The following is a 20197-nucleotide window of genomic DNA, read 5'->3' on the forward strand; positions in this document are numbered from 1 at the left end:
AGATGAGGAAGGATCCATTAACACCAGCATCACATGGACCAATATCTTTACTTAACTCAGATTATAAAATAATAGCAAAATTATTAGCAAACAGATTTGCTGATTTGCTGATGGTAAAACAAGATCAAACTGGATTTATTAAGAAAAGACGAACAGCGGATAATGTCTGTAAACTTAATCTATTTCATGCAGTTCAAGGAAATAAGAAACCAACAGGGGCTGTTGCTCGAGACGCAGAAAAAGCCTTTGACAGAGTAGAATGGAATTATTTATTCAATCTACCAGAAAAATATATAAATTGGATTAAAGCATTGTATAATGGACTGCTGGTGAAATTAGCAGTAAATGGATATGTATCGAATCAATTTAAATGAAGTAGGTCAACTAGACAGGGATGCCCATTAACCCCCTCATTGTTCGCCTTAGCAATAGAACCTTTGGTAGAACTGATAAGAATAGAAAATAAAATAAAAGGGATAAAAATAAAGGAGGAGTATAAAATCATCTTATTTGCAGATGACATCATAGTATACCTAACAGAACCAGAGATATCAATAAAAGAATTACATAATAAATATGGAGAAATATCAGGGTACAATATCAATGCAAATAAAAGTGAAGTGATGCCAATTTTAAAATTAAAAAAAAATCACCATTTAAATGGCAAGCACAAGCAACTCGATACCTAGGTATCAGGTTAGACAATAACTTTAGCCACTTGTACAAACTAAATTATCAGCCACTAATAAAGAAATTGCAAGAAGACTTTGAACATTGGAAAGAATTACCGCTAACGTTGATAGGGAGGGTAAAGGGCATTAAAATGAACGTGTTCCCAAGGATACAATACTTATTTCAAACATTACCAATTCCCTTAACAGAAATTTTTTTAAAATGAACTAAAGAGAATAATAAGGAAATTCTTGTGTAAAGGGAGGAAACCAAGGGTAGCGTTATATAAATTAACAGAGAGGTATAACCAAGGTGGTTTGCAGTTACCAAACTTTAGAAATTATTATAGAGCCGCACAATTAAGGTATTTATCAGATTTTTACCAGACAAGGAAAAAAACCAGACTGGACTAAGATAGAACTAGATAAAATAGGGGAGAAGGTACCGGAACATATACTTTATAAGTGGGATGAAAAGTTGGTGCATCATTTACTTAATACATGGAAGAAGATCCACTTAGAAAAGAAAAAAATGAATTACCAAATACCAAAACTATTATTGATGCCAAATGCACTAAACCCTTTTACAATTGTTAACCTTTCCTTTAGAGAAAGGAATCAAAAGAATAGAACATTGTTTTTTGGGAAATAATTTATTAACATTTAAACAGTTGAAGTACAAATATGGAATAACTCATGGTATAGTATTTGCATATCATCAATTGAAAGCTTATTTAAAGGATAAATTGGGCAACAGATTGAGATTACCTGAAGGAAGCAGCTTTGAATATGTGATTACAGACACAATGATAAAAGATTTATAACTAATATGTACATTAAGCTGCAAGATGATAAAAATGATGAAATAAACTATAAACCTAAACAGAAGTGGGAAAAGGATTTAAACATAAAGATAAAAAATGAAGTATGGGAAAAGTTATGTTCTGGAACTACGAAGAATACAATAAAAACACGGTTACGCATGATACAATATAATTGGTTACACAGGGTATATATCACTCCTCAAAAATTAAAAGAATGGGATTCAACATTATCGGATAGATGTTTTTGCTGTAAGAAGGAAATGGGAACAACAGTACATGCAATTTGGGTATGTACGAAAGTGAATACTTTTTTGGAACAACTAAATCAGATATTAAATAAAATTACAAAAAAATAATGTACCATAAAATCCAGAGATCTTTCTTTTAAGTAACATAAGAAGTAAATAATTAGGCCTCAAATTGGATAAAGCGCAAAAAAAATTCATTATGATAGCCCTAACAGTAGCAAAAAAATGTAAAATGTCAACTTGGAAAATGGAAGAGAGCATGAGAATACAACAATAATGTATTCCATTAGAAAAAATAATATATAATTTAAAAAAATAAAGTCACATTGTTTGAACAAATTTGGGAACCATATATGGATCATAACAGAGAGAGCTTACCTAGGACCTCCACCACCTAAAATGAAAATGATAAGAAGACAAAACAACTAGATTCAGTGTGTAACAAATAGATGGCTAATTTTTCTTGTTTATTTTCCTTTGTGTGAAGATATTGTTTTTTGGTTTTACTGTATTGTATATGTGGAATATTTATGGGTTTTGGAGGGGGGTGGGAAGAGGGGAGGGAGGGAAAGGGGGGGAAAAAGGGAGAAAATGCCACTGTAAATTTAATGAGAAATGTTTGTACATATTTTGGTTGATATGGTTCTCAGTGTGAATAAATAAAAAAATTATATTAAAAAAACCACAAAAAACAATTTACAGCAATTGTCACATTACAATTTGTGAGAATGTCATATATAATTCAGCTCCTTTACAAAATTTCAAAATCCAAATGCTGTGGAAGGTGCTGTAAGAATTTAAATCACTGTTTTGTACTACAATGAAGTCCCTTGACTTTTCCCACAGTAGATATTTATGTGGAATATAATTTCATGTCAGTTTAACATCACCTTGATAATAATTTTATGCAGTGATGTTCATGTCAATTGAAGGAGTTATTACATTAATAAATTTATTTGGTGTAGAACTCCAGTAAATTTAAATGTTGGGGCACTTTTTGTTTTAGATTACGATGGAAATCAACCAATCTTTGGATTCAGTTCTTCCCATTTGATTATTCCTTAATTCCTGGGCGACACGCTGTTACAGCACTAGCGACCAAGGTTTGAATCTGGTGCTGTCTGTAAGGCGTTTGTACGTTCTCTCCATGTCAACATGAATTTTTAGGTCAATTGGGTGTAATTTGGCAGCATGGGTTCATGGAACAAAATCGCCTGTTTTCTGCTGTTTGTCTAAATTTAACTACTTCATTGTTTGCACCTGTGTTTTCACCTGCAAAGGCCCTGAGCCTGGAAGGTTCCTCCCCACCATTTCTCCCCCTACACTTAAAATATGTTCCTTTAACACTGCCTCTCACCAAGCTTTAATATCTCCTTGTGTGGTTTGGGTATCAGTATTTTTATTTAATAATTCTCACATCAAGGTCATTAAACAATTTTCAGTGTAAACTGTGCTATGGAAAAATAAATGATATGTCGCATTGCCAGAGTTCTGAATTAATCATACTTTTTACCCAGGATTTATTTTTGAGAATAATCTTTTTATCTCATTTAATTAGAATAAACATAATAACAAATCATAGCAGAAGCAGACCATCTGGACTGTTAAGCCTGTTCCCCCATTTCATAAAATCATGGCTGATCTCACCATGGATTCTGCTTCACTTACTGGCCTTCTCCCCATAATCATTAATTTCCCTACGGCGTGTAAATAAATAAATAAGTCCAAATATGTCTTAACTTTATTTAATGAGTTAGCCTCAACTGATTCCTTAGGCAGTGAGTTCTGCTGATCCACTGTTGTCTGGGAAAAGTAGTTCCTTCTCATCTCCAACTTGCATCTATTTCTCCGAATCTTGAAGCAATGTCCCCCTAATTCTAGTCTCATTCCTGCCTTCATCTTATGTATTCCTTTCATAACTTTGTGTTTCCATAAGATTTCTCATTCTGAATTCTAGCAAGTATAGTGTCAGGTGACTTGATCTGTCCGCAGAGACAAACTCCCTCCTCTCTTGAATCGATGTAGTAAACCTCCTGTGCATTTTTCAAGTTATCTGTTCTTGTGAAATTAAACAGTGAGGAATGATGAACATAGTTTGTCATTTATTTTAAATAGGTGATTTTAAATTCCCAAACTCAGTTGATCGATGAACAACAACATCAATTGTAAATCAACCAGAGTTTGACAGACCAGAAAGAAAAATTCTTCTTTTAACCAACAGTAATTTATTGGAGAAAAAAAATCATGGAATAATTTAATTTTGAATCATTGTTTTAGTTTTGAATTCTTAGTAAATCAAGAACTGATTTACCACTGAATTTGAAAAGGGTGCCCATTTGGGAGGAACATAACATAAGTTTTAGAAATGATGATAATTGAACTTGATTCTATTTCAATTGGAACAGAACAGCAGTTGACAATCCATGGAATCAAAAAAATACCTTCATAGATTTGGTTGTTCAGTCTTCAGGTTCATGCTGTCCTCTATGTGATGACTAAAGTGACTTTATTTAGGATCATTTTGGATGCAGTTGGTCAGAATACCACTTTTTTAACCCAATGAATTTGTGCACCCTGAATGCCGAACAAAATACTACTTTTTCTACAGGTGCATCTTAAGGAAACTGAGGTTTGAGGAAATTCATTGAAGTTGGACTTAAAATGCACAAGTATATAAAAACACCAAAACATAAATAATAACTCAATTATATGTTGAAGCAGCAATTGTTTTCTGCAGATTGCAGTTAAGATAATAGCTTCCAGCAGTGAGAAACCAGTGCATTGCATTTACTTTCACCTCTGCTGACTGCTCGCGGGCACAATTTGATTGTGACACTGCTGGAAGAAAATATTCAACCTCTCCATGCAGATTTATCTCGCTTGAATGATTTCTTTCCAACCCTCTCATTTGCCAAAAAGGTAGAAAAAATTGAATTTTGTAATAGAGCCTAGAAGATATCACTGTACATAAAACCATGCAAGACAGACATGGGCTGATCCATGATTTAAGAGTCTAATTTAAAAACTATTTTGAGGAGGTTTGCATTGAAAGTGATTTTTATTTGTGTGTGTGTGTGTGCATTTTAGTTTACTCATATATAAGCCAGAATATATTTTTAAATGATTGATAAAAGCAGCAATGATCACAATGGACCTAGAAATTAAATTTTCAACAGCAATAAGCTTAAAACCATGAATAAATCCCCCTTAAATCGCTGGGTTGGTGATTTATCAGGTAGGACTGCGAATTGAAAGGTGCATCCTGCACTCAAGACCCAATAATCACACCCAGGTCCCAGGAGGGCTGTGGGTGCTGCAGTTTGTAAGCACCCTAGTGACTGAAGGGATTTTTTTTTCTTCTCTTTCCCTTGCATTGCAATGGACACTGGGTGGCACTAATGGCGATTTTTTTTTCTGCTTTTCGGCAGGCAGAAGGCAGTTTTGTGTATTACATATTCTATATTATTTTATTTCATGACAATAAAGGAATCTTGAATTGTGCCACCATGTTTAGTAACAGTTGCTCCCACTCCATCATCAGACTCCTCATCAACAAACTCAATCAGAGACTTATTTAAGGACCCTTACTTTGCCCATTATTTATTATTGAATACAGTAAACAACACCAATGTGGATTGGCAGTTAATTTTCAAGTTGCTTGAAATTGTGCCTTGTGTGATTAGTGAACTAAAGGCAAGGCGCACCAATTTTAAACTTCTGTATTTTTTTACTATTTATTTTCTGAGATTTTTTTTGCTGGTTGCTTGAATTGGGGTAACGGGTTTTATTGTATTTATTTTCTGTATTGCAGTCAGTTTGTTTAAATTTTTCTCTTTTGTATACATTTTTTTCTTCAGTACAGTTTTTTTTGCACGACCAATAAGTAGAAATTCTGTCTGGCCTGCAGGAAAAAGAATCTCATGGTTGTATGTAATGCCATTAAAATTTAGACATACAGCACACAAGTCTGTGCCACCCAATTGACTTACAATCCAGTACATTTCTGAATGGTGGGAGGAAACTGGAGTCATAGGGAGAACGTACAAACTCCATACAGACATTGTGGGATTTGAAGTGCTGTCCTGATTGCTGGTGTTGTAACGGCGAACCATTACACTAACCATGCCGCCTTATTGTCATATATGTACAATAAATCTGAACTTTCAACTATGAGCAGGCAAACAGCTTATCTCCAACATTCATACAGACATGTAAAAAGCACAATTATATAGTTTTTCAATGAAAAGGAAGATCAATGGTCACCAAGCAAAGGCAGTATGACAGTAATGGGGTTCATTCAGGAGCCAGATGGCTGCAAGAAAAAAACTCTTTAAGCCTGTTGGTGCATGCTTTCACACTCCTAATCTTTACCTTGATGGGAGGAGGGAAAGGGGGTGTGTCCAGGGTGTGCTGGGTCCTTCCATGTATTGGTTGCCTCACCAAAGCAGCTGGAGATGGCTGAGGAAGGAGACTTGCCAGTATCCAGTCCCTTTCCAAAATGCATAATCAGGAAGGGCTTAGAGCCTCTGTTTTGTCCATGAACCCAAGGAGTTCCCCTCCAGTAATAACTTCATCTGATTGATAGCTCTGTCCTTAGTGTCACCAACTTCTGATTCCTCCCACTTTTTAAAAATGAAAAGGTTGGCCATGGACACTTGCTTAACATTTGGCTATGTCTGTCTTTTTGTTGGCTCTGTAGAAATGCAGCAACCTTCCTCACCACCCATCTGGGGACTGAAACAACCCTCTAAGGTTAGGCCATTTAGTTCTCACAATGTATCCTCCCCTACATTGGTGAAACCAAACACTGACTAGACCTGTGCTCTGCAACAGCCACCTTGAGCTTTTGATTCCATGACACTTTAACTGTTCTTCCCACCCCTGTACCTGCCTTTTGGTCTTCAGCCTCCTCCATTGCTAAATGACTGGCCAAGTACAAATTGGAAGAATCACTTTTCACTTGGGTAGCTTACAACTCCATTTTTAAATTTTAGGTAACCCATGCCCCCATCTGGTTCCAATCTGCCTGATCACTCCTCAACCCTTCCAGTTCCACTGCCACCTACTCACCTTTATCTCATCCCTTCTCCATTCCACTACGTATACTGGCAACCTTTCCTATTCCTTCTCCGTTCTGATTTAGGGTTTCAGCCTGAAACACCGACTTAAACCTTTTGCCAACACGAATGCTACTTGACGGCCCCCCCCCCCCCCACCACCACCATTTCTTCCAGCTATTTGAGTCGACTGTCTTTCCCCCCCCCCATTTCTTCCAGCATTCGACTGTTGACTGTCTTTCCCCCCCCCCCCCTCCGCCCCCCCATTGTCTTCAGCTCTCCCACACTTCTCTCTGCATTTCTTCTCTTTGGTCTTTGCCCTTTTCATGGCTGCTATTTAGCACAAGCCTGCATCTGGCTAACTTTTTTTTAAAATCTTTGGCTGAACATGGAAAAATAGAAACATCTAACTGATAAACACAGTAAAACAAAAAAGACAAAAAAAAAGTCAAGCATAGAATTTAATAATGTTCAATTATTATTGACATCCTTTTGGGATCAACTGAAGAGCTGTAAACCACTACAATTGAAAAACATGTATTTAATCACAATTCACTCATCATCCTGTAGGTAGTCATGCAAGGAGGATTTAAAAACTTCCAATGTACTTCTCACATTTCCTCAATAGTATTTAGATAAAGAATTGTATGTGAATTTGGAAATTATGTTTTGCAGTGAAATTAATATTTATGTTTATTTTACAAAGAGCTGCTTTAGGGATGGGAAAGGAAACTGAATGGTCTATTAATTGTAATAATATATTGTAATTTAGGATGGAAGATTGCAGGAAGCTGTTGATAATCTTCTATCATTGGAGAAGCAGACTCGAACAGTAAGTGCAAATTAAATCACTTTGCATGAAATTAAAATCAATCTAATAATAGATATTTAGAGAATTAAAATGAGTTGCGTGAATTGTGCTCATTTAAATAATCTGTTTCTCTGAAGTTCAACAGAATGGAATCAAGCAGGTGTTGGGAAAAAAAAACTAATGTAATACATCCTACATCTTTTTAACTAGCAGAATTTTGGATTGGTCACAGTAGGTATTATTGAACATCATTCAAATGTTCTGCTCTTTAATCTTAAATGTCTTTGGAAAAGTTTGCAAAATAGTTTCTCAAAGGTCAGTCCCCTGAATAGCAAAGGAAAAGCAGAATGTTTTTTATTTTCCTTGCAACTATCCAGATGGTCTTTAAATTAAAATTTTTAATTTTCAGTTTAAAAAAAAAATTGGACCTGCGGCATCGTAACAGGCCATTTCAGCCCATGAGGCCATGCCACCCAGTTAACCCCCAGTATGTTTTGAATTGTGGGAGGGAACCTGGGCCCCTGGGGAATACCCATGCAGATACTGGGAGAGCGTATAAACTCCTTGCAGACAGCAAGGTCATATTCAGGTCCCGATCGCTGGTGCTGTAATGGCATTGCGCTAGCCGCTACACTAACAGTATTGCCCTTTCTTGATACTTTTTCAGAAGACCATAGGGTCAAGTCTTGCTGTTGATTTGAACATTAATCATATAATTCATTTTGATTTGTTGTGCACAATTTATTATATTGTGGCGGCACACATCCTGTTAGGTCTGCTTTGTTCATGAATGAGTGAGACAAACACCAGGCTGAGTCGAAATCAGGGTTCTTTGTTCTTTATTACCGGATTGTAACACTTGCGACTAACCATGTTAGTCGGAGAATACATTCTGCCGTTATCAGCAAAATGGTGATTTTTTATACCCTTGGATATGTGCTTAGAACATCATCATATCATTACTTGTCCAATGACTAAAACTGTTGCTATCCTTTCCCTGCTAGCTTCCTGCCTCTCAATCCATCAATGTCTCTCTTATCTTGTAAGTACAAGGATGCATTCACATCTTGTTACAGCCCTGCACATTCCCATCTCATGATGTTTTACCTAACAGGAGTACAAGGACACCTCCCCTTCTTGTTACTGCCCTGTACAGGGTAACTCCCTACACATTCCCATCTCATGATGTTTTACCTAACAGGAGTACAAGGACACCTCCCCTTCTTGTTACTGCCCTGTACAGGGTAACTCCCTACACATTCCCATCTCATGATGTTTTACCTAACAGGAGTACAAGGACACCTCCCCTTCTTGTTACTGCCCTGTACAGTGTAACTCCCTACACATTCCCATCTCATGATGTTTTACCTTACAATCCTCATGGCAAACCGGCCCCGCTTGTATCGCCACGTGGCGGGGCAGCCATGGAAAAATGGCGTCATCAGAGGTTTCTCTCCGACTCCAGCCTCCCTTCCAGTGCGCACCCTGGGCAGCGATTATGATGTCACATTGCACCAGGTGACTGAGCTCATGCTGCCCTTATAGGGACGTGCAGAATTTGAATAAAAACAGTTGTTAATGGCCCTCAATGAGGTGGCTGTGTTTCTTCCACTGCTCACACCGCCTCAATATCATATTAGTTTGGTTGCTAAAAGAGTGCAGTAAGATCTTTGATGCTGATATGCAGGTGCATGGTGAGCCAAGATCTGTCTTTCAGATAATTGTAAAAGATGCCTAGCACTATTAGAGGAAGGAAAATGAGATCCACGTGGAGTGCTAGCTCCTCAGTCAACATCACTAGGTCATATTTTCTGGCACCATTTGTCTTGCTTCAGTTTGTGAAACATGAAATTTGCCTACTCTTTAAAACTTGGGCTATTACAGAAATGATTATGCTTTGACATGCGTTTTTATTACTAAGAACACTTTAAAAAAACCCCAAATATTTACATTTTTACAAACTTAGTTTTCTTTGTCAAGGTGTCCTCGAGTGAGATTTCAATTAACATCAATTATGGAAAAGTTGATGTTGAAAAAGTTAAATTACTTTTCTCTGAGATTTTTCAGCCAATAGCATTTTTTGACAGGGAGGGTAGGAAGGAGCAATGATAAGATGGTATTTTGGCATTCTTCCGAGTACTGAGTAGTTGGTTCAGAATGTTGTTGATTGAGTCCATGTTTGGAAATTCTGACATTTTCATAAAAATGTGGAACCAGGGGATAAGTTTTAAATGTATCCCCTCCCTTTTTTTTTCCTTCTGAGAAAATAGTCATTGTTTAATGATAGCATAATTTCTCAGGATAAAGAAGACCAAAGAGTTTTATTTACTCAAATGCTTATTCCAACTGAATAGAGTAGATTGCTTGATGAGGAGACAGGACAAAAAATGTTAATTGATGTCAAGTGCAGTACAATCTGTTTGAACATTATTAGGGAATATTTTTGGATGGGTAGGCCAGGTGCAGCAATGATTCCTCTTTGAAACTACTCAGTTTTATATAAAATTTGTATTATTTGCTTAATATTGTGTTTTTGTGATGTTCACATCCCTTGAAGAAGGGCTCAGGCCCAAAACGTCGGTTATATAACTTTGCCTCCTATGGACGCTGCAAGACCTGCTGAGCTCCTCCAGCATTTCTGTGTTTTTACTACAATCAGAGCATTGGCAGACTTTGATACTTCAGTACATGCAATTGTTTTACCATTTTCCCTTCTCTAATGTCAAATTATTCCTAACTATTCGATGCATTTTATGACGATAATAATAAAATTGTTGCTAGGGAATAATGTTTCCATTTATTAATTCTAGGCCTCTGATATGGCTTCCACATCAAGAATCCTTGTTGCCATAGTGAAAATGAGTTACGATGCAAAAGACTGGGATGCACTCAATGAAAATATTGTCCTTTTGTCTAAAAGGAGAAGTCAGTTAAAACAGGTAAGGTCCACACATTGTGCAGAGCAAGTAACTAAAATTGTTTTCTCTATTTTAACTTCCAAGAAAAAATATCTGCCAGTTGATTTATTATTGGAGTTGTAATTTTAAAGCTGAATAATTTAATGGGGAACTAATGGTTATGCAAAATTAGTGAACTCATTTTTCTTTTTACTGTGTAATAAAAATAAACACGTAAAATCAATGATAACTTTTACCAAAGGAAAATGTTTTTCTGATATTTAAGTGACAGAAAATGTTAGCAGATCTTGCTGGTGGTCATTAAAATAGTTTTTAAAAAAGTTTTGCTTGTTTTGACAATAATCTCAGATGACCGAATTCAAACTATTAATTCAGTTTGTAGATCCTGTTCATTCAGCCGGTGCACTTTTATGTTGGGAGAAAAATCAATAGATTGCCTATTTGCATTGTAGTCATTGTTGGTATAAGTTTAATCATTTGCTTTGTTACAGGCAGTTACAAAAATGGTCCAGGAGTGCTACACATATGTGAGTCAGATTTCTGATCTGCCTATCAAATTGAGACTGATAGACACCTTGCGCACTGTCACAGCTGGAAAGGTTAGTATGTTTCACCTGTTTCTAAAAGCACACTTCCTTGTCAGATCTACCTCTGAGTATGAAAATATTTTTTTCTAACCAGCCTTAGGAATTTCATTCAATTTATGGCTATATTGCTTGTCTCATTAGATAATTTTGAGCTCGTTTTAACTTTATATAATTGCCTCGATTTGGGGATTGGAAAATAGCAAATGTATCTTCTTTTTCCAAAAAGGAGGAAAGGCAGAAACCAGGAAGCAACAAGCTGGTTAGATTAATATCTGTCATTAGAGAAAATGAAATAGTTGTTAATAAAGATGTGGAAAGCTAGGTACTTGAAAACTTTCAAGATGATCAGGGAAAGACAACATGGTTTTGTGAATGGTAAATTACATTTGACCAACTTGTGGAGGTCTTTTCAAAATTAATGCAAACTGTAGGTAATGGGGAAACAATGCTGTCCAGAAGGCATTAAGCAAAATACTACATCAAATATTATTGTGGGGATATAAAGGATGAGTTCTAGTCAAGTTTATTGTCATCTGTTTGTACAAGTACAGGCCAATGAAACAGCGTTTTCTGGTCCTCGGTGCAAAATATGCAGATACAGAACATATATCCAGACAACCACAACGAATGCAGGACAAGTATTTAATCTATACAGATAAATATTGTTTTGTGGAGATGAGAGTCTCGAGTGGTTAGTGTGAGCAGTTCCTTTGACCGTTTAGCATTTTCAAGGCCTGTGGGAAGAAGGTGTTCAGAGGATTGGTAGGCTAACTGGAAGCGGGCTGAGTAACAGTTGTTGTATTGACACGTTGCTGTGCTTCACTTGTCTTCATTATAATGGTGAAAGAATCTTTTTCTTTGAAACAATGACCTCAGTTGACCGAATTCAAACTCTATGAATTCAGTTCATCATTTATGTTTATTCTGTTCATTCAGCCTGCAATGTGAAGTGCACATGAATGTTGGGAGAAAAATCAGTATATTGCCGAGATAGATGCATGAATGTGAAAGGGATAGAGAGGTATCTATAAGGTGCAAGCCATAGATTTTTAGTTCGACTTGGACATAATTTTCGGCATAGATGTGTGGGAAGTCCTATGCTGTACTGTTCTAATACATCAGTACTAATGTGTTGGGTGAGCATGTTGAAATAAAGGCACCTATATAATTTTGTTACAAACATTCAGAGGCCTTTTTCTGTTTGCAAAATGTAGTGAATGATGAGTCAAGGAGGTCAGAGCTGGGTACTTAACATTTTACATTTTTTATACATGACCACATGAAACTATTAAAGTTTTGGTTGCTGAATTTGTTGATGACCCAATGATAGATAGTAAAGTAAATTGAAAAGAAAGTTATAAAGTATATTTTGGCATGCAAGTCGACTGGTGTACATCGACCCCCTTTTTCAGGCTCATTTTAAGGGTTTTATGGTATACCTGGTATATAAGTCGACCCCCAAAGCTTGCGATGCCTGAGATGGGCTGTTGGCATACAAGTCAAACCCCTTAGATCACGCGGATTGATCTGCTGGGCATTGGCTGGAGGTGAATGCTATCATGGAGGGTCCATCAACACAACACAGCACACAATTAAAATATGAAGCGAGCTTGAAGTTGAAAGTGATAGAAATGGCCAAGAAAACCAACAACTGCACTCCTGCAAGAAAATTTGATGTGCATGAGAAGTTGATAAGAGAATGGAAGAAGAAAGAAGAATCTTTAAGAAACATACCAAAAAGGCAATGCTCTTTGAGAAAAGGAGTCACTCATTGGCCAGAGTTGGAAAATCACTTAGCAGAATGGGTACGTGAACAGAGGCAAGATTGCTACGTAATCACCCGAAATAAAATAAGAACATTTGCACTGCAGTGGGACAAGTCAGACCCAGACCTCAGAGATAATTTTGAAACTACAGTCGGCTGGTGCAATCATTTCATGAACAGAAAAATCTGGTATTACACCAAATACAAAAATTACACGGAAACTACCAAAAGATCTTAACCATAAAGTTGTAAGTTTTCTCCAATGTATTATATGTAACTGGCAGAAACAGCAGTTTGCATTGGCAAATATCAGAAACATGGACGAAACCCCCATGAATTTTGACCTGATGGGCAATAGAACAGTGGAATGGAAAGGTGTCAAAACTGCAAACCAGAAGTACAGGCCCCGAAAGGTCCAGGTTTACCGTGGTGTTATCGTGCATGGCCAACAGGACAAAGTTAAGACCCATGGTAATCTTCAAACATAAAATTAAACCGAAAATGAAATTCTCTGCAGCTATTTTTGTATATTTTCATGAAAAAGGATGGAAGGATGAAAATGGTGTAAAACTATGGATAGACTATGTGGGGAACAGGCAGCCAGTTGGTTTACGCAAAGAATGGAGTTTGCTGGTCCTGGATATGTTTTGTAGCTACTCAATTGAGGTTATCCCGGATGGTTTGACATTTATATTGTAACCTTTCGATGTCTGCTTGAACAAGCCATTCAAAGACCATGTACATGAGGAATGGAATAGATGGATATCAAGTGCAGAAAAGTAGTTTAGAAAAGGCAGGGCAATGCGTGCTGCATCTCCTTATATGCTGTGTAACTTCATGCTCAAGGCAAGGACAAAGTTAGAGACTGATAAAATCATTATTTTAAAAAAAGTGTGGCATCTCTTGTGCAATTGATGGCACAGAAGAAGGTTTGTTATGGAACACTGACAACTAAACTGAAACCGCCTCATTAGATAGAGACTGGGACCTATATAACCATATAACCATTTAAGGAGCGGAAACAGGCCATGTTGGCCTTTCGAGTCCGCACCGGTTCACTGATTTTGTGCGCCCTCTAATGGTCCTGTTCTTCTTCTTCTTAACCAGGGTCTCAATATCTCTTGAAAACCAAGGTTCCATACACCTTCCGGACATCTTACCTGTAATTATCATAGAGAAAATACTGGATTTACATTGGTGCTTGCAATTTTTAATTTTGTAATTGCATGAATGGTGAAAAATTTTAAACTAAACTATTTTTAAAAAACTCTCCTACTCCTGCACTCTCATCCTCTGCAACATTCACTTCTTCATTGCTTGCTGTATCCGCATGATAACTGTTTTAACAGTGAGAGTATGGATGTACTTGCTGCCAGACGATGATAGCGGTAGTGATTTTGAAGGATTCTAAATTTGTGGTTGTTTTCAGACAATGATAGTGATTTTGAAGGGTGTTAATTATATTGTTTTCAATAAAAATCTCAATGAAAATCTGTCACAGTCGGCCATATTGGTTTTTCAAGGGTCGACAGATTCCAGATCAGCGAGGATTGGATTTTGAGCTAAATTTAAGGTCTCAAAAATCTATCTGCCGTATAAGTCGACCCTCAGTTTTTGAGAGTTTTTTTTAATTTCATGACTATATGGTAAATAAGTTGAATGGGTCAAGATCTGACAAATGGGGTATAATGTGAGAAATCTGAAATTGCCTGCTTTTGATAGGCAAAATAAAGTTTTTTCAATTTACTGAGGGTGAGAGGTAGCAGAGTTCTGTGATATAGAGGCATTTGAGTATCTTGGAGCATAATTCACACGTCCATTATATATGTACAATAAAAAAAATTTGGAAACCCAACAGAATTATCATTTATCGAAAGTGGAATTGAATACATGCATAGACAGCCAATGCTTCATTTATGCAATAATATTTGTGAAACTATATTCGAGTACTTTTTACAGTATTGCTCTCCATATTCAAGAAAGAATATAAATGCATTGGAAGTAGTTTAGAGAAGGTTTTATAGGACTAATACAGAAAAACTCAATTGATTTGCAATCTGATGATTCTGAAATCATGATGGATTAGCATCCAGTTGCTTTGGTAATGTTTGCTTCACTCTCCTCACTCACCACGGCCTAAACTGGTTCACTGAAAAACTTATCAGTGTAACTTTTTGTAAAAGTCTACTTAATATGTTGGGAAATTAATTAAAGTAACAGCCAGTAGTCTGGAAAATGTGCTAATCTAGCATGGTCAATAGATCTTATTTTGATGTTATACTGTTCCTGAGAATGGACAGGTTATTTTTGAGGAAAGGTTGGTCAGGCTAGGCTTGTATTTACTGTGTGTGGAAGAAGACTCCATTGAAACGTACAGGATCCCAAGGAGTGTTGACTGTGGGGAGGATTTTTTTTTCCCAATGTAAAAATTGAGTACTGGGGAGAGGCTTGTTTCTTAAAGACAGAGGAGGTAAATGAAATTGAAGGTTATGAGACTTGGAAATTAATCATATTGTTGTGTTATTATAAATCTGCAGTAATTTATAAGAATAGTTATGGTTTGAGTGATTATGTCAGTGCAATTGTATTCTTTGTGTTTATTCTGAAATGGTTTATGACCATGACTTTATACTTTTCGGTACAATTATTCTGGCAGTATTGTAAAAGTTGCAAATTAAGCCAGGATAGGATCATTTGCATTTGATAATACATTGGCTGACATGATGCAAACCTTGGATCATTTATGCTTTCATTTTAATATTTCCACTTTAAGGTGACAACTCCAACAGACTGCTGATACAACAAAAGATCCCAAATTATTGCTCACATCAAGAACTGCTTGTTGTTCTGTCCTGGTTAATACAGCCTCAAAGCTCTGTCATATTAAGAAGCTTCAGAGGAAATATGTTTGTTAACTGATGTGATATTTCAACAATGTTAAATGGTCACAACTTTCCTTTGTTTTTGTAATATTTTGTCTTTAAATGGTCAAACATCAGAATTCTGAATTAAAACTTGGAGAGTGCTATCATAAAATTGCTGCTAATTGTTTCTTTCAGATTTATGTTGAAATTGAGCGTGCTCGATTGACTAAACATTTGGCCATGATAAAGGAGGAAGCTGGAGAACTGAAAGAAGCTGCTGCCATTTTGCAGGAACTTCAGGTGAATGTCAATGATATCTAGGCAAGTAAAACATGCTTTCACAAAGAACATGATTTTCTCAAATAATGTTGATCTTTTGAGAGTTCTGAAGAAGCATAATTAAATTGGTGTTGAATGCTTCCCAAAGTCAGAAACCACTGAAGTCTTGAATAAACCTTTTACTCCATGTTAGATGTTTGGGTTTAGTTTTACATTTGAAAGATCATGTGCAAAATAGAGATAAAATGGTGTTTAAAAAAAAAAAAATTTCCCTGTTGGGATGTGCAACAATCAACTTTAGAAAGTGAGCTGTCAATTTCATCAACGAAATATATTAATCACAAAATGTTTTGCTTTCCCCCCCCACCAAGAGTTTTTTTTTTAAATGTAGGATAAACATTCTTTCCCTCTGCTATCACATATCTGAATGGCCAATGAACTACAGAGACTATCTCACTTTTTTCTCTTCTTATGCACAAATTTATTTATTTTTAAATCGTGTCTTTATGGAAATGTAATTTATAGCAATTTTTGCACCCGTAATGCACAATACTACTGCTGCAAAACAATGAATTTCCTGATACATATTCATGACAATAAAACCAGATTTGGATTCTGACTGATTTTCTTAAAGAAGAAAAAACAAAATAAAAGCAAAAAGTTTCAGGGTGGAAATTACCATCTTACAGTAATGATGGATGAAGGCAAGGGTGTTTAAATTTGATAATTTTGAAGAGACCAAATTAAAATGCCATTATCTTAGAGTTATCAGCCTGATTACAGAAAGACAATGTGATAACCACGGAGAGATTTAAGCCATAAGATGAGTTTTAAAAAGAACAAGAAAGAATTAAATCATTTTGTGAGACTGAAAACCAACAAAGTTTGTAGGACTTGAAAGCTTCTATTCCATACATGGATGATTACCTCAGAACAAATAGTCCAATGAAATGAACAGCCAAATAACTTTAAATTCTTATTTAAATTTAAATTTTTTATCATGTCTGGAGGTGTTTTGCAAAACAAGCTGAGTTGAGAGATTTGCAGTTCCATTTATTTTATTTTTTTAAAAACTTTATTTATTGTTCAAAAAACAAATAATGACATATACAGCAATTAAACATGAACATGAACATTTTATATATATATATATATATATATATATCCAACCAACCAATTTTCCCCTGCATCCCCTGCAACCGTGTCTGCCTGTCCCGCATCGGACTTGTCAGCCACAAACGAGCCTGCAGCTGACGTGGACATTTACCCCCTCCATAAATCTTCGTCCGCGAAGCCAAGCCAAAGAAAGAAAGGAAAAAAAAAGAAAGAAAACAAAAATTCTCCCCCTCCCCCCTTCAGCCGACTCTCCTAAGGAGAGCCATAAAAAAAGAAAAAAGAAAGAACATTAAAAAAAAGTTAAATATACATATTAAAATCTAATCAATATAAATTGACATATAAATATTCCGAGTATAACAGCCACTTATTAATAAAAAAATTATAATTATCATGCAAAACATATGTAATTTTTTCCATTACTAAACAATGTTTCATCTCATTATGCCATCTATTAATTTCAATCATATCTGTATCTTTCCACATACTAGCAATACATTTTTCACTACGGATAAAGCTAAATATACAAAAACAAGCTGAAACTTATTTAATCCCAAACCTTTCAGAGTTTGCAAGCTACCCAATAAAAATACTGTTGGATCTAAAACTATTTTAATCTTATACAGATATTGCAAAAATGATTGAATTTTCTTCCAAAAAGATTGTACATGACCAAACAGCATGAAAAAAAGTTTCAACCGTATCACCACATCTAAAACACAGACCTGATTCATTAAAACCATATTTTTTTAAATTTTTCAGGTGTCAAATATAATTGATGTAAAAAATTGTAATTAATCATTGCATAATGTGCATTTATCAATCTAGATACACTATCATAACAGATATCTAACCAATCCTCTTCAGAAAAAATAAAACCAATATCCACTTCCCATTTAATTTTAGATCTATCCGAACTCTTTTTAGCCACATCATCCTGTAATATTTGAAACATAAATGAAATATAACCCTTCTCTGGTACCTTATGATGAAAATATATTCACATGTTAATTTTCCTTAGGCAAAATATGATTTTGAAGTTGTTTGGCTGTTAATTTTATGGGCATATTTCACCTGACCATTGTTCATATTTTCAATTTGGGTTCCAAAAAAAAACAACATATGGATCTCACAAGAATAAGAAGTTGAAGGAAATTATGTACAGAGAAGTTGGGAGAGTGAACTCAATAAAGTTTAAGGACTCCCTGATCTACATTCCAGAGTTTTGAAAAGAGGTGGCTGTAGAGATGGTGAATGCACTGGTTATCAGATTTCAAAATGTTATAGAATTGAGATTTGTTCATGGAGTTTGAAGGGGAGTAAATGTGCTTCCACTACTTAAGAATGTGAGAGGAAAGAAAATGGAGAACCATTAACCATTAACCATTCAAGGACAGTGAAAACAAGCCTCTGAAAATTTTTATGATAAGAGGCTGAAATATTCTTAATAAGCAAATGAGTGAGAAATTGCCAGGTCGAGTTTTCATTCAGGTCCGACATAATCCTTCTGAATGGCAGGTTAGACTCAAGATCAATGGCCTACTCCCACTCCAGCTTCTCATTCAACTTTATCAGGGGTAGAAAAATACAGTGGAATTAGTAATAAAGGACATAATAGCAGAACATCTGGGAAATCTCTAAAATTCTAATTTCCTCCTCAAGAAAATGGAGAATCTGTGAACTTCAACAGATGCTCGTGGAGAGCATACATTCAGGATGGTGGTAGATATTTCTAAAGAGATTATTGGCTAGGAGGAAAAGGAAGCAATAGAGCAGAGAAATCAATGTTCAGTCATTGTTTGAAGCAAAGGAGCTTCTCCTTTGATTCTATGGTGGGATTGGTATTAATGAGTAGGCTAACACCTGTTCTCTAAAAATTTAACAGAATGAAAAATAATCTTGAATCTTACAAAATTCTTAAAAGGATCATCAGATTGGATCCCTGCTGGGTAGTTCCACTGGCTGAGGAGTCTAGAACTGGGAGTTGTTGTCTCTGGGTAAGAAGTTGGCCAATTTGGATTGCGAGGATGTGAAACAGTGCATCAGATGGTGAATCTTTTAAATTCTCTATCCATGAGGACTGGGGAATCTTTGTCATTGTGCCACGCAAAATGGTTGACTGGATATTAAAGGAATTTCAGGATTTGGGGCAAAGTTAGATTAGCCATGATTTGATGACTTTGTGAATAGGCTCAAAATGATAGTTAGAGAGTAGTACTACACTGAAATGGCTCACCATGATCACGCCCACCTTTTCTGCCCATTAACACAAAACCCATTTGCGGACATTCGGATCGTATCCTTCAGTACCTATACACATTTCTGTCTGAATGCCTCTTCAGCATTGTTATTGGATCTTATTCCATCACCTCCTCTGGCAGCTAAGTCCAGCTGTCTTCCTTCTGCTCATAATTATTAGCTGTGCTTGATGAACTATTTAGGAATCTTTCTAATCCGTTTTAAAGATTCAGGTATTCATAGTCAGTTCATAAAGTAGATGCAGTGGTTCAGCAGTTATACTTATCTCACAATTCTGTCTTGTACCTTTGAACTCAATCATGAGACTTGAGTTCAAATATCACAACAGCAGGAATGGAACCTAAATTCAGTTACCCGTGTGGAATTGGAGAAGGAAAATTAATAGTTGGTAATGATAACCACAAAACTATTGGTTGGCTTGGTTCACCAATGCCCAAGGTGCCCTCCTTGCATTCCAGACCTATTCTTATGTGCTCTTGAAATAGGCAATAACGATTAGTCTCCTCAGTCCAGATCTCAATAAAACCATCAACTTCATTGCAATTAGATGTTTTGAAGAATAATTCAAATACTGCAACCTTTTATTAGATTTTGGTATTATAAATTGTTTTCTTAAACCAACAGGTTGAAACTTACGGGTCAATGGAGAAGAAAGAGAAGGTTGAGTTTATCTTGGAACAAATGAGACTCTGCTTAGCTATAAAGGATTACATTCGAACCCAAATCATCAGCAAGAAAATAAACACAAAGTTCTTCCAAGGAGAAAATACTGAGGTAATTTCAAATTCTTTTCAGGCT

The 20197-nt window shown here is 35.9% G+C and overlaps 1 protein-coding gene across 3 annotated transcripts in view; it reads left to right on the forward strand.

The window, feature by feature from the left end:
- psmd12 (proteasome 26S subunit, non-ATPase 12) overlaps positions 1–20197 on the forward strand; it is a 53590-nt gene that overhangs the window by 11377 nt on the left and 22016 nt on the right. For 2 of the 3 annotated variants that reach the window (XM_069929753.1, XM_069929752.1), the window contains exons 2-6: positions 7573–7632; positions 10422–10550; positions 11021–11128; positions 15941–16045; positions 20024–20173. In XM_069929753.1, coding sequence (XP_069785854.1) covers positions 7573–7632; positions 10422–10550; positions 11021–11128; positions 15941–16045; positions 20024–20173 — 552 coding nt within the window. Of the gene's footprint in view, positions 1–7572; positions 7633–9183; positions 9306–10421; positions 10551–11020; positions 11129–15940; positions 16046–20023; positions 20174–20197 lie in introns of those variants that run through there. The other variant, XM_069929754.1, reaches the window with a different exon arrangement.

Source organism: Narcine bancroftii, chromosome 3, assembly GCF_036971445.1.
Source record: "Narcine bancroftii isolate sNarBan1 chromosome 3, sNarBan1.hap1, whole genome shotgun sequence".
Classification (NCBI taxonomy): Eukaryota; Metazoa; Chordata; class Chondrichthyes; order Torpediniformes; family Narcinidae; genus Narcine; species Narcine bancroftii.